Genomic DNA, 14,150 nt, shown 5'->3' with positions numbered 1-14,150 from the left:
ATATAAAGATGTGGAGACACATACATCTCGGTAAAAGGTCCGCGGACTGCTGCTCCTGGAGAATCCCACCTCCGCAATTGGGTTATAAAACCGTCTTCAGATCCGATTAATAATTCACAATCCTGTTAGGGGAGAACAAACATTTCTGTTCAAGCAATTTAGGCTGCGGGATTGTTATTAGAGCGGGGTGCTTATACGGGCTGGAGGGCGGGACGGATCTGCCAAGCGGGGAGCCGCGCATCGTCTGTGCGGGAGAATAACTCAGTGCTATTTCACACTCCCTGCTTTCTTTATTAAAGTCCCGTCACAGTAAACATGTATTACCCACACTTATCTTTTCAAGGTTTTCATTCAGGATCATGCCACCTCCCCCAATTTTATTCTCCCTCTCCCTTCTCTTCCAGGGCAGAACGACTTTTGCGCCGCTTGGGGAGAGGGTGCTTCGAAAGGTCGACCATGGGGAAATAATCCTACATGTTGCCATCAAACGATTAGCAAACAGAAGTCGGTCATATTCCAATCAAGCAGTAAATGATCCCTTTAACCCTCAGGACAATAGCATTAAGGAGTGGCAACGCTGCCATCCAGAAGGGAAGACGGCGATTACGACTCTTACACGGGGCTGATGCGCTCAAGGTCGGCCACGCCACGGAGACACAGGATTTAGGCTCGGGGCGAAAAGGACGCTTCGTCACAGCGTTTCATCGAGAAGAGTTAAGCGCACAGGTTGCAGAGCGACGTTAGCATTTAACGGCAAACTGGCTGTTTTCCTTACACGCTTCGCCACAGACCTCTACCGTTATCTCTTTATAATGCTTACGCCTCCATGGTGTGTTTAGAATAGCTGTATTTATTAGAATATTCCTTGTATCTTAAACACAAACGCTAATTGCGAGAAACTCAAACATGCTGTCATTTGCCTCAAAAACTGGTCTTTATTTACATTTATCCATTTAGCAGATACTTTTCTCCAACGCGATGTAAATCTCTCTATAACACTGGCTGGATAAATAAAAGCCCAGTTAATTAAACACCAATTAACTCCAATTAAAGGAGTGAACTTATTCTGCTCTCCTGTTTTCGCCGATTATTAGTAACTGGTTTATAGAAATGTATTATCTTCCAGGTATTTTCTTTGGCAAACAGTTGCATTTAAAATATACCACCATGTTTAAATAAAACTCTTACAATCTCATAGAACACATATAGTGCAGTCAAATTATTATGCAGTTTTTCTTTCTTTTTTTTTTTACTTTTTAAATTACTCCAGATTGTAGATTCGGTGGATAATTCCTCATGTCATACTTACTAAAATATTTTAAACATTAACATTTTTTAATTCCAGTCAACATTAATCTAAGGAAGAGATGTTTGTTCAGCAGGCCTTAACACATTTGGACGTTTACCCAACACTGTCCCCTAGTGCTTTGTACACTTCTAATAGCATAAATTTCATTTTGTTTATCACCTGCAGTATTGTAATTATTTGAAAGAAAAATAGTACCTTGAGTCACCAAAAAAAAAAAAAAAAAAGAAAAAACCTGGGTCACGTCTGAGTAATACTGTTATACCCTGGACTACTCAGGAACATCTTTTCTTAAAACGAGACCTAACCAAACAGGAGCATGCATGAGCCAAACAAAATAGTTCAATAAGTTTTAATACACAAACAAACATTTAGACAGCAACGTCAAGACCCATAAGCTTTGCTATGTACAAGTCTACTCAAATTCACTGCATCAGTTATTCAATCAGGGCTTCTTATTGAAAGAAACAAAAAGTAAAAAGAATTTATTCCAGTTACTTGGAGACTTAGGTGCTTATTTTGGAACCAAGTGCAATTTTTTTTTTTTTCTTAAACTCCCGTGTATTACGTGTTGTGGGAAGCGGCCCATTTGGTGCTGCTGGAGGAAAGGCCCCGTCAGTCACTGCTGTCCTCCCCAACAATCATGCTGCTGTACTTCTTCTGCTGCTGCTCCTTGTATGTGTCCTTCACCTTGGCCCTCTTCAGCCCCCCATCCCTGCAGAGACACGCATGGCCATCAATCCTACCCTGCATTAAAACCGCTGAACTTCTTGAAGCTCTTCAACGCTTAAGCCCATCTAGGGGTCCTGGCAATTCCCTCCACCTCAAACTTCATACCTTCAATCATGCTTGGATCACAATATGGTGAGGAAGACAAAAGCCTGCTGTGACACTGGGGTCTGATTTCTGGTGCAGTAATCCAGTGGTGGTCTCTGGCAGTTTTTTTTCATGGTTATTTAAACCTACTTACTTAATACTTCCTTGAGTAATTAGGAAACTTGCTAGCTGTCAGGCCATACTAGAACTAAGCCACGGTGTGGACCTTGTCTTCAAGAGCATGACAACTGCTGATGACCAAGACAACAGCACCACCTTCTGGTCTCTCAGCTTTTTCAGAACACAAGAGGAAAGAAGTCAGAAGTCTTTGCTTGAGCTCCTGACAAGATGTCAAACAAATTATGACAATTCCACAAATGCCAAATAGCTCCTGTGATGTGTGAGGTCTCCATAAATAGCACCGTTTTCCAGGCCCATGTAAGGAATCATTCGGAAACATCAGGCTGCTGCTGCCTACTATGCTGAAGGTAAAGGAGGTAATGGGTTAAAAGCTGCTTACATCATTTGACCTGATGCTATTTATAAGAAACAAAAAAGAGAGCGAATATTAGTATAACTTGTGCTGATCTGATTAAGTGGATAAGCAGACGTAGCAGAAGACCGGTGGAGACTTACCAGGACAGGTCCTCGAGACCTCCCTGACGGGCGATAGCAGACTTCACTCTGTTGGCAAAATGGACAGCATCTTCCCCTTCCTGTCCAAAACGGAGACAAGAACTGAATGCTCCGGCCTCTTGCTGGAAAAGCTCACCAATACAAAACAGGGAACATGACACCAACTTATTTTTCCTCCATCCCTTTAAAAGGACAGACCATTGACCGGCTTCCATTATATGGCAGCAGAATAATAAGACATACTAATGAAAAGTTCACAAAGAGAGAAAACACTTTCATTTGCAAACAAATGTCCAGTTCAGATTTATATGAGAACCACTGGAGCGGGTGGATCATGGCCTCCATGTTCATTCTGAATTAATAAACTGTCAGGCGTGTGATGGACAACACGAGAAGCAGTGTGGTAAAATAAAAACTTGACCTGCTTTCTCTAAACTTAACTCACAGGCAATCTGTGCTTTGCAGTGTAGTTTTTTCTTTTTTTTTTATTCTATCCTTGCAAGCCAACTATCAGTTTTAAAGGGGCATTAACTCTGCGACTGGATTGCTTCACAACAGCTGTAGCGGATGAAGCGGAAGCTTGTTGCAGAGGTATTTCAGCCCTCAAAGCAGAGATACATATCAGCACCTGGGACATGAGATTACCTGGCGTTCCACGGCAGGCAGGTACCACACATTGCAGACAATGGCCCAGCTTGTCATCATCCTCAGGAGGTAGCTGACCATGTTGTATTTTCCACTGTTCCAGAAGGCATCCCCAAACTGGGGGTCATACTGTTGTGGGGGGGGGGGGGGGACAGACAAGCCACTTCAGACTCCAGAAACAAAAGAGAAATTTCCCAGTCACACAGCAAACGAAAAAGCATCACCTTGATGGTCACCGGATATATCCTCCCTCCGATTTCGAAGCTGCCCTTTTTGAACATCATGACAGACGTGTTGTTGATACAGGTTCCTGGACAAAGACATTTTATGATCTGCAGGAAGTGCACCCTGATGAGACCACACTCAAGTGAAGAGAGCTGCTGCCCTGGCATCCTTACCCTCTGGGAAGATGAGTATGGGAAGTTTCTCCTTGTCTGCCACATGATTCCTCAGCCTGTGTGCCCAACCAGAGAACCCAACAAAGGCCATCAGTGGTGGTCAACATGTGTTCTGTGAGTAATATTGAGACTTTACCAGCATACAGCAAATAGTATAACCTAATAACAGTCAAGAATAGCATGAAGTACATCAATGTTCATTCAAGAAAGGAGGAAAAAAAAAAAAAAAAAAAAAAAAAACATTAACTGCTGAAAAGGTGTGTGCTCTATGACAGGAAATTGCTGAGCACAGTTGTGTCATTGAGCTACAGTATGTACCCTTATCACGTCCACTTACGATCACTTGAGTTCATGTATGCATATGAATGAAGACTAGCTCATCAGCCATGAAATCAAAGAAAAGAGTTCTGACTGCTGCTCTCATTGTTTAACATTTCACCTCGTTGTCACCAGGTGACGGTCCTTCATCTCAGACCTTTCGAACCAGACATGAGGGCAGGACTTCACCATTGATCTCTGAAGGACCCCCATTAAACCTCCATGAACCTGACCTACCTTTAATGTAGGAAAGTGTAGTTCAGACACAGAAAATAATTTTATTGAAATCATAACATATGCAATCACTCAGATATTAACAGGAATCTGTCAGCATTTGCACTTTTCCCTACCATGGCATAGCATCCATCATTAGCTAGAATGACAACATCAATCGGCGAAGTGTGATTGGCTACGCAGATCCCACCTTTCCTGGGTTTGTTTTCCCTAAAAAGGGGAAAAAAGTATTAGTCAGTCAACGGAGACATCCTTTAAAGCCGGACTTGCTGCATCCAACAGTTACCCAATCAACAATTCTGTAACAGTCAGCAAAAAACATTACAAAATAGGTTACAGAATACTTTTCGTTTCTCAATCCAAGCAAATATTTATTGGGCTCAAACTAATGTGAGGAAACAGAAAATTGCCCAGTCATCTGGACCAAAAAGGGGAAGCCACTGAAATTATATATTAAGGGCCAGCTGAAAGTATACCGGTCAGAGCTGCAACCTTTATAAGAAAAGATCGCAGGTTCAAATACCACCTCCGGCTGTACTGCCCTTCAAGAAGTTACGTACCTTAAATTGCTCCAGTAGAATTACCCAGCTATATAAGTAGATAAATCATGGTAGGTAGTTGTGGAAAAGTGTCAGCTAAATTAACAAATGTAAAATCACACTGAGCAGTTTGTCGTAGTCAGCAGTGAGTACTTGATGGGTACGCTAATGTAACTTCAGTCTAAACTACTGTGTTTTCCTTCACATTAATTAATGTATACATTTAACGTGCGAAGGATTCCAAGTTGCAAAAAACTTCAGGATTCCCCCCCCAAAAGAGGTGATCACACCTGCCACGTGCTTGTCGTCCTTTCCTTGTAATTTCCACGCCCTCCACCAGGTGGCAGAACGTGCTGAAGGGCCACATTCACCCTCCCACATTTTCTATGGAAAGATGACTCTGGACCCAGTTAGATTTGGTTATTAAACATCTTGCCAGGCCACAATCTCTGTCTCCTTTGGCACATAAATCGCCTGCATATTGCAGGCCCAGTTATGCTTTTTTGGACATTTACCACCCATCTGCTGTGGAGTAGTAAAACATCCCAAATTCCAGGTGTGACCATGTTCTGTTCCCAACAGCATGTACATAGGTTGCCTGAAGGGTTTCCACATCATCATGCGGTGTCATTTTTCCCCAGGAAGGACTGCTTTTGTCAACTGAATGGGGTTTTAAGTCTTCTGGATGAGACCACGTCGTGTAGGAAACCAAACCGGTCATCAACTGGCAATCGAGATAGAGAAGCACCCCGATAACTTCAATCGAGAAGAGGGTTTCAAACTATCAAGGACCTGGACACCCTTCATTTCGGATTTTCATTCCAGACCCACGACGACCCGACTGCCTCACACGGAAGCTCAGATCAACGAGCCGACCATTAACTCGAAAGATACGGCGCAGGTGGAAAACGCACAGGGACACCACCCAATGGGACCACCCGCTACGTCCTCCGACCCCGACCCCAACCCCGCCCATAAATACGCCCCACCCTCGTCAAACACTCCAGTTCACATCCAGCCTTCGCAAGATGTGGAAGCTCCCTGAAGATGCTTCCAACAGGGGAAGCGAACCGTCGGAACCGGTTTCATACACGATGTGGTCTCATCCAGAAGACTTAAAACCCCAGTCACTTTTCTAACCACTTTCTTGGGGGGGGTGCGGTAATATCCAGGTGGGCCAGGACAACAGTGATAGGCTACACACAGAGTAAACAGGTGCAACTCACTTGTTATGGTAGTGGATGGTGGCAGACAGAGCCCGGGCACAGATCCTGTAGCACATAAGATGGACCAGCTCGCTGAGCCAGTTCTTCATCCTGAAAAGGGCAGCACAGCGGAGCGTACACGTAAGCGTGTGTAGGCACGTGACCGCCGTTTACCTCCAGCGCAAACTGCGACAGATGGTGAAAATGACATTTTCAGAACAAGTAATTGCTTGTTTATGTTCCACAATAAGGAGAGTAATCCAGGATTTTAAGACATTCCGCTTTGTAAAAATGGAACAATTTATGCACAAAATCTAAATTGCGGCTGAAGGTTTTTTATTATTTTATAGGGCAGCTACTCTACTTTGCACCCTTCCCGAAACATAAGGGAAAACCCTAGTTTACTCTGGAGATACAGGCATTACGTAACCCCCAAAGTGTGTGAGGAACGGGAAGCTGCTGTTAGACCTTCAAAAAGACCCCAAGTCTGGAACAGTGCAGGTATGGCACCCAGGTAAACGGGTCGCACTGCAAGTTGCCTTCGGAGATAAAATTTCACACCAAGGCTGTGGTTCAGACTTGTATCTGCTCTTCTGGCCTGATCCCAGGTGTTGCACAACACCTGAAAGTACAGATCCTACAGTGATAAAGCTATAAAATATTCTCATACTCTTCCAGACTTGTCATCGGTGTTGATTTTTCCACTGCTTCAAATATACCGTACATTCTCAGCTCCACAAATTTACCATGATTTTGAACTGTCGCCATCATTGTCTTGTTAACTCATTCACAACGCACACTCGCCAGTTCTGCAGGAATACCCAAAGGCGTCTACTGGTTTGCACACCGTAATACTGCTGGTGATGCCGCTGCAGATGATAAAAGTTTACTGTGATTATAGCAGTATGAGCCACAAGTCTGAATACACCTGTCGGAAAGCGGTTTTTCACGAGGGACTTGGTTAGCGGCATGAGCAGCAAATGAGCCAGCATGTCTTCAGCAATTCGCAGAGATGCAGGACATTTGTAGGTTGCTTTACTTTGACCCTTCTGTCCAGTTTGTCCCATGCAAGTATAGACCAGATGTACTCAATCTTTCAAATTGGTATGGTAAGTAACCTATAATACACAGGTTTTACTGTTAGATCTCCCTTCTGCTCCAGGTTTCGCCGTTTCCCAACACTGAATGGTATTGTCAACTCTACCTGCCTCTGAAAAACAAGGCTCGCTGCATAGTGGTTCGCGCTACTGCCTTCGGACCCAAAGGTTGCAGGTTTGATTCCCACCTCCAGCTGTAATACTCTTGAACAAGGTACTTGCCCTAAATTGCTCCAGTAAAAAATTACCCAAGTGTATAAATGGGTAAATAACTGTAACCTTAACACTGTAAGGTAAATGTAATGTATTTATTTTTAAAAAGCCACCTAAAAAGGTAGAGATGAAACTACCTGCTGGAGGGAAGCAGCCCAACTAAAGTGGTTCCTATCACCAACCAGCTCAATCCAATGGCTGCCAAGGTGATCCTACAAAAGGAGAAAGAAAGGTCGCGTAACCACAGATTTCTTAGGACGCGGCAGATTACGCCGGCGAGCCGAGGACCGGACGGATGCGAACGGCGGGCTCACCGCAGCGGCAGCAGTATGCAGTAGCGGATGGCCACGCCTAGACCCCAGATAACCGTGAGCCGCAGGCTGATGTAGTGGAAGTTGTTGTTGGTGCGGGTGAGCAGGTTCCAGGAGGCCAGCTCCTCAGAACTGAAGCGTTGCGTCACTTCATCTTCCACGATGCTCTCGATGCCCTTTCGGCTGAAGTAGAAGATATCGCTCAGCGTGAACTCTCCCCCTGCCAAAGACTTGGGTCGGCAGCGACGTAGCTCCCCAATCTCCTGCTCCATGGAGCCATCATCTCTCTGTATGATTCCTTGGGGCGTGCGAAGAACAGCAGCAGTCAGTCAGTCACGATCACCGCGACGCCAAGGGCCACTAACCCAAAAACGCCCATTACAATAAAATTAACAGCAATTATTTCATTTATATGCCGCTTTTTTCCTGCAGCGACCTACAACGCTAAGCTACTTACAATTATTTACATAGAATTATTTATACACACACACACACACACACACACACACACACAGTGGCTACAGTTGCCGCCTTTGGATCTGAAGGTCACACGTTCGATCCCCACTTCCAGCTGTAGTATGCTTGAGCAAGGTACTTACCCTGAATTTAAAAAAAAAAAAAAAAAAAAATACTAGATTACCCAGCTGTATAAACGGGTAAATAATTGTAAGCTTGTAACTGTGACCTTAACATTGTAAGTCACTTTGGGGAAAAGTGTCAACTACATGAATAAGTGTATTTACACAGCAGGGTTATTTTACTGGAGCAACTTAAGGAAAGTGCCTTGTTCAAGGGCACTATAGCCAGAGGTGGGATCAAACCTGGAACCTTTGGGTCCGAAGGGAACAGCTTGAGCCGCTCCACTGCTAGCTGCCCCTAGAAACAATCTAAATAAGATTCCTCCCCCCCCACAGCTTCACGTGCACAGTAGCAGAGATTTTGAGACCTGTTTTTAGGCACTCTCAATAACATTGCATAATTCACCGCTGCCATTTCCTCACTGACTGGCATCAATCCTGTATTTCACTTTTTCCCAGTATACTAACAGGTAACGAAGCACATTCTGAAATGTTTACCATCTGAACATTGTTTGAGAAACTAAAATAATTTAGACTGATGTTTCATGGTGATTGAGTAACCACGCAGGCGTATTTCAGGAGTAAACCCCCAGACTGAACGAATATTTATTCAACAATTACAAGTAATACTTGCTGTTTGTCAACAAAAAAAGAACTTGAACTGATTCCACAAGGACATTTTTGGAACCCAAGGGTCACAGAAAAATGAACGCATATCAAAAGCAAAATCTAAACACAACTGCACGTATCAGCCAGCGCAGAGGCTTTATTGCAGGGCTATGACCACGTTTTACTACGGACTAATCTCGATGATATCACTAAAGCTGAGGTAAAGGATTTTAAAAACCGATTTAAATCCTTCAGCGTGTCAGAGACGTGTTATACGACACGGGCAAGAGACTTGGCTAGAAACCTGCAAGGGTGGCTTGCGAAACACGGGCAATTTCCACATCTCCAGGATGCCTTGTGTCATCTGCTTCTGCAACCTTTTTTGCTACAGTGTGTATCGAAGCACCGCAGCCAATCCGTCCAACAGTCATGCCCTTTGTGCACTTAGCCCACACCATCCCAGGACACTACGTTACAACTGGAAGAGCAATTTTCTGCTTGTAGTGCGTGTTGGTGTGTGCAGGTGTGTTTCGTGAGCGTCGCTGAGCACGACTCCAAGCGCAGGTCATCAGCGAGGTCTTGTGGTTCCAGCTCCAACACGTCCCCGACACTTGTCGGCCGTCCCTCCTTGTGACTAACAGCGAAGAGCGACAATCCCGCTCCGCACATGCTCTGGAGTCTCCTCTGAAGGGACGAACCTCACGCGCTGGGTGGATCTAACAACATACGGACCAAAGTCCAAAGAAGGAGGAGCAGAAGAGCTTCAGTTGTGAAATCAGCCACTGCCTCGAGGGACAGTTGGGTGGAAAGAGCAGAACCAATCACCTCAGCTGCCCTGTAATAAATCCACACGTGGATGGCTGGGTATGTCAAAATAAAGTGGACATGGACCAAGTCTCCAGGTGAGGGAAGCCAGAAACATTCCCCTGAAAGTAAAAGTCATTAGAAAAACCGCAGTTTGTCCTGTATTGTCTTAAATGCAAGACACCACTCCACATGGCAGGAATGTCCACAAAGGTCTCAGAAACACGCCCTTAAACATATAGTAACGCAACAGTCTTGTGCAAGACTGACCGATGGAGAAACGATTACCGCAAGTACAGTAAAAAAAACACTTTTTTTAAAAATTCTAAGCTTAATCACAACCCGACTCGTACAGGAAAACTATGCAATAGGAGCGGCACCAGCAGACATTTCCAGGGACAACCAGATCTGACACCGGACATACCTACAAGTCACCTTCAGTCTGCAGTTGTCAACTGATCACTTCGAGTCACCTCCTCTTTTTCACTTATTTATGATGATTAAAAACAAAAAAAAAAAAAAAAAAAAAAAAAAACTAACTACTAAGAACTCAAAATTCCCAAATCCCTTATTTTTGCTATATCTCTTAAAAAAAAATACTAGATGCTTGATTCTTGCATTTTTACATTTAAAACTACACCTGGCAATAGAAATTATCATGTTGGATTTGAAACTGATTAATCTTTGGCCTGCGTGCGAGAAAACACAGGTCATCGCTGTACAATGACCTGCGGCATATTTTCCGCTGCACCCACAGGTGTAATTTATGTTAAAGAGACTAGAATTGCTGGGCGCTTGTTTCTCGTGCGTTTCAATTATTTAAATGATGGTGGAACAAGGAAGCTGCTCTGAAGCCCCTGTCCTCGGTGGCTGTTTACTCACCATTGGCAAGGCTGGCATTGAGAACCTCCTGCTTCTTGCGCTCTTTCTGGATCCGCAGCGTTGCCCACTGTCCACGAAACACGGTTATTTGCGGGTGACCTTTCGCTCACTGACTGGCCCACAAGACACATATTGCTGACAGCACTTGAGACAATGCCATGGATAACAGTTGGGAAGCACATGATGGCTGGGACTGAACAATACTGGCCATGTCTTAAATGAAGGTAGGGAGAGGATCACACACTGCAGCTTTACTGTAAGCTTACATCAAAAAGGAATGCTGAACACTGAAGGAAGAACACAAGCTACTGTTTTTCATTCTCATGTCTACCACACCTACCCTAGTGTTATATGCAAAACCCCAGAAACCAGAAGCATTCCACCTTTCCCTACCTCCAAGGTTTTGACCAGGATCTTCATGTAGAGCTCAGTGATGCCCAAGGAGACTCCAAACATAGCAGGCAGCATGATGAAGGTCACCACAACCGAAAACCACGCCTTGACTACGGCGAACGTTAAATCCCAAGATTCATCCATTATGCCGTCCCACGCGCGCTCCAAATTCTTCCGAGTTCCTGCCAGTTTCTGTGGGGCCAAGCCAGAGACAACAGGGGGATCAGAACACCTACAGGAGGAAGAATGATGCTGACTGATCAGATTTGGCCCATATGTTGCATTTTCAGTGACCATGATGCTGCCCTTTTAGTTCATTTCTGTCCACTTGTGGCCCCTCACAACACCAATTACTTACTTCACCTCACTCTTTTCAATGTATTAAACCCTATAAACTGCCAGTGTGTACAACACCTTTTTAGCAAGAGCTATGCAGACCTTTCACTGTTAAACCAGTTACAGTCTGATACTATTGACAAGTCACCCAGTCATAAAAATTATTGAGCATGTCCAGTTATGAAATAAGCGCCTTATGTTTATTTAAACAGTCTTCAGAGTTTAGGAACAATGCTGAATGCTTCCATGAATGTACTTTATAAAGAGAAAGATATTACTCAGTTTACTTTGATTTACAGCTTTTGGACTTATATTTCACAGCACAGATGTGGCCACATGTTCCTTTAAGCTTTGTGAATTAATTACTGGGTAAAGATGGCTGTGACACGCGCGCGCCTTTGACTCTGAGATAACACAGCTCGCTACATTGTTTCTAACCGTTCTTTGAACAGTATCCCACACCGTGTCACTCCAACATGTACTGTACCCACACACGAGAGGAAAACGTCGTTCTCTTGCGTAATGCAAAAAAAAAAAAAAAAAAAAAAAAAGTGTAAAAGAAAAAAAGGCCATTACTGAATCTTCTTGTTTCTCCACTACGTCTACGACCGTCGAATACACAGCAGTAACTTTTACAACAATGTCGTACTTATAAAGTCGGTTAGGCACCAAAAAAAAAAAAAGTGTGAGGGATCATCTTAAGATTAGTCTTTAAAATAAGGATTTAAGTAAGCATTAAAGCATGGATTGGTAAGGAGAGCGGCACAGACATGAGGGATTTTTCACAAACACTCAGCTCACACACATGACATGATCACCACCGCACCCCCGACTCGGACCCGGACAGGAAAGGCAGCGTTGCCGCCTCCTCTCTTCCAAGCGACACCTGTTGCTGAACAGAGAAACGAACCTGAGCAGCGTCTCAGAGCAGGTCCGTCATTCTTCAGCAGCACCGTCCTTCCCGGAGAGCTCGCTGCGCGCTTCGGATCCGCGCGACCAGCACCAGCAGTGTGAGCGAAGCTCCAAAGTTCGCCCCGAACACGGACATGCCTGTAAAGCTGGTGAACACCGCCACCTTGTGGCCACTGCCGAAAATCACCGCCTTCAATTATTTCACTTAGAGAGCTGCTTTTCCGAAAGTATGTATGTGAACCCTTTTTGTCCCTTAATTTTACCACGAAATCGCGGTTAAACCCGCACCAGTCGTTCTGTTGTGACACAACAGGTGTGCAATGACCAATTTAGAGGTAATCATGCGTGTAGTAGAAAAGTAGTGCAGGTGCAAAAATAAGTGAACCCCAGATCTTGCATTGGTTGAACCCAGTAGGATCAGCCTGGTGTGTAAGTCATAATCATGTGTCAATTTTATGTGTTTATTTTAAGATTTAACACTTTGATTTTGTAAGATTTTGTTACTGTTTCATACAAGAATAGGTACCATTCCTGTTGGGTTCACATACTTTCAAGAAAGCACTCTATGCCTACAAAAAATATACAGCCTAAAAACACTGCTAAAACATTTTAGTTAATATTTACATTTATTCATTTAGCAGACGCCTTTGTCCAAAGCGACGTACATCTCAGCAAAAGTACAATTTATGCATTACATTGAGAGAAAGGGACATAGCTGCAGACATGAAAGTCTCAAGCAAACCTAGTTTGTTCCCTACCACTTGCTGAAGAGAGAAAATAGGTAACCCCGTGGGTGAGATGTTTACTCAATTTTACTGAATATTTTCTTAACACTCACAATTTATGTGTGCAAATGCATAACTTAAAACTTTTTGTTGAACTGCGACCCCGTATAGGACAAGTGGTTCAGAAAGTGTGTGTGTGTGTGTGTGTGTGTGTGTGTGTGTGTGTGTGTGTGTAATTGAATACTTATAATTTGTAACCTGTAGGGGGCGCAGTAGCGCAGCGGGTTTGGCTTGTGCCTGCTCTGTGGTGGGTCTGGGGTTTGAGGCCCGCTTGGGGTGCCTTGCGATGGACTGGCGTCCCGTCCTGGGTGTGTCCCCTCCCCCTCCAGCCTTGCGCCCTGTGCTTAAGAAAAGAAGTGCACATGTGTGTTACCTGTACAATTATATGACTTTAAAAGCATGACTGCTCAAACAAACTGATGTATACAATTTGTTATATATGCAAATACACACACGCACTTTCTGAACCGCTTGTCCCATACGGGGTTACGGGGAACCAGAGCCTACCCGGCAACACAGGGCGTAAGGCCGGAGGGGGAGGGGACACGCCCAGGACGGGACGCCAGTCCGTCGCAAGGCACCCCAAGCGGGACTCGAACCCCAGACCCACCGGAGAGCAGGACCAGGTCCAACCCACTGCGCACCGCACCCTTCCATGTTAATATACTGTATATGAAAATCCCCATCTATTGGCTGTTTGATTCATATAGAAGCTTCAAAAAGCAAAGATAATGAATATAACCTTTAACATTATCATAAGTTTGGTAATAAATTAAGGGAGATTTTATAAACTGGGTTGTAAGAGTAAATATTTCAGTGGCCCTTGCTAATTTAATGTCTCATGTTTTTAGTGCAGTTTAAGGGTGATGTAGCAGAACATGACTCCTTACACTTTTACACCACGACCTGTAAACATGATGTATGCGAATGCTGTACTGTACTGTGCTATACTGTACTATGCATCCATGCGCTCCATCATCATCCACAGTTCAGTTTGACAAGGACTGTACAGCCTATTATGTACATAATTGCAGACTGGAAAATAAACGTGCATCATAAAATGTTTCTGTAGATAAGTTTTGTTGTGCAAATCAAGGCAAAGTGCTGATCATAGAATGAGGATTGGGGACTGG

At 44.1% G+C, this 14,150-nt stretch overlaps 1 protein-coding gene across 2 annotated transcripts; it reads right to left on the bottom strand.

Moving 5' to 3' along the window:
• Positions 1-1,644: 1,644 nt before the first annotated feature.
• gpat3 (glycerol-3-phosphate acyltransferase 3) lies at positions 1,645-12,414 on the bottom strand. 2 transcript variants are annotated; one of them, XM_018748268.2, is made up of 13 exons: positions 12,231-12,410; positions 10,985-11,176; positions 10,592-10,658; positions 7,722-8,016; positions 7,545-7,619; positions 6,119-6,208; positions 4,470-4,563; positions 4,241-4,356; positions 3,802-3,857; positions 3,628-3,713; positions 3,404-3,532; positions 2,759-2,838; positions 1,645-2,021 (listed from the first exon to the last, which is right to left on the bottom strand). In XM_018748268.2, exons 2-13 carry the CDS (start codon positions 11,126-11,128, stop codon positions 1,922-1,924), a joined length of 1,332 nt encoding a protein of 443 aa, XP_018603784.1. In that variant the 5' UTR covers positions 11,129-11,176; positions 12,231-12,410; the 3' UTR covers positions 1,645-1,921. The 2 variants fall into 2 exon arrangements, with proteins under 2 accessions (XP_018603784.1, XP_018603795.1); XM_018748279.2 differs by having other exon boundaries at positions 1,922-2,021; positions 10,985-11,216; positions 12,231-12,414.
• Positions 12,415-14,150: the final 1,736 nt, after the last annotated feature.

This window comes from Scleropages formosus, chromosome 6 (assembly GCF_900964775.1).
Source record: "Scleropages formosus chromosome 6, fSclFor1.1, whole genome shotgun sequence".
NCBI classification, from domain to species: domain Eukaryota; kingdom Metazoa; phylum Chordata; class Actinopteri; order Osteoglossiformes; family Osteoglossidae; genus Scleropages; species Scleropages formosus.
The sequence above is the reverse complement of the archived record's forward strand: the minus strand, read 5'-3'. Positions and strand labels throughout refer to the sequence as shown.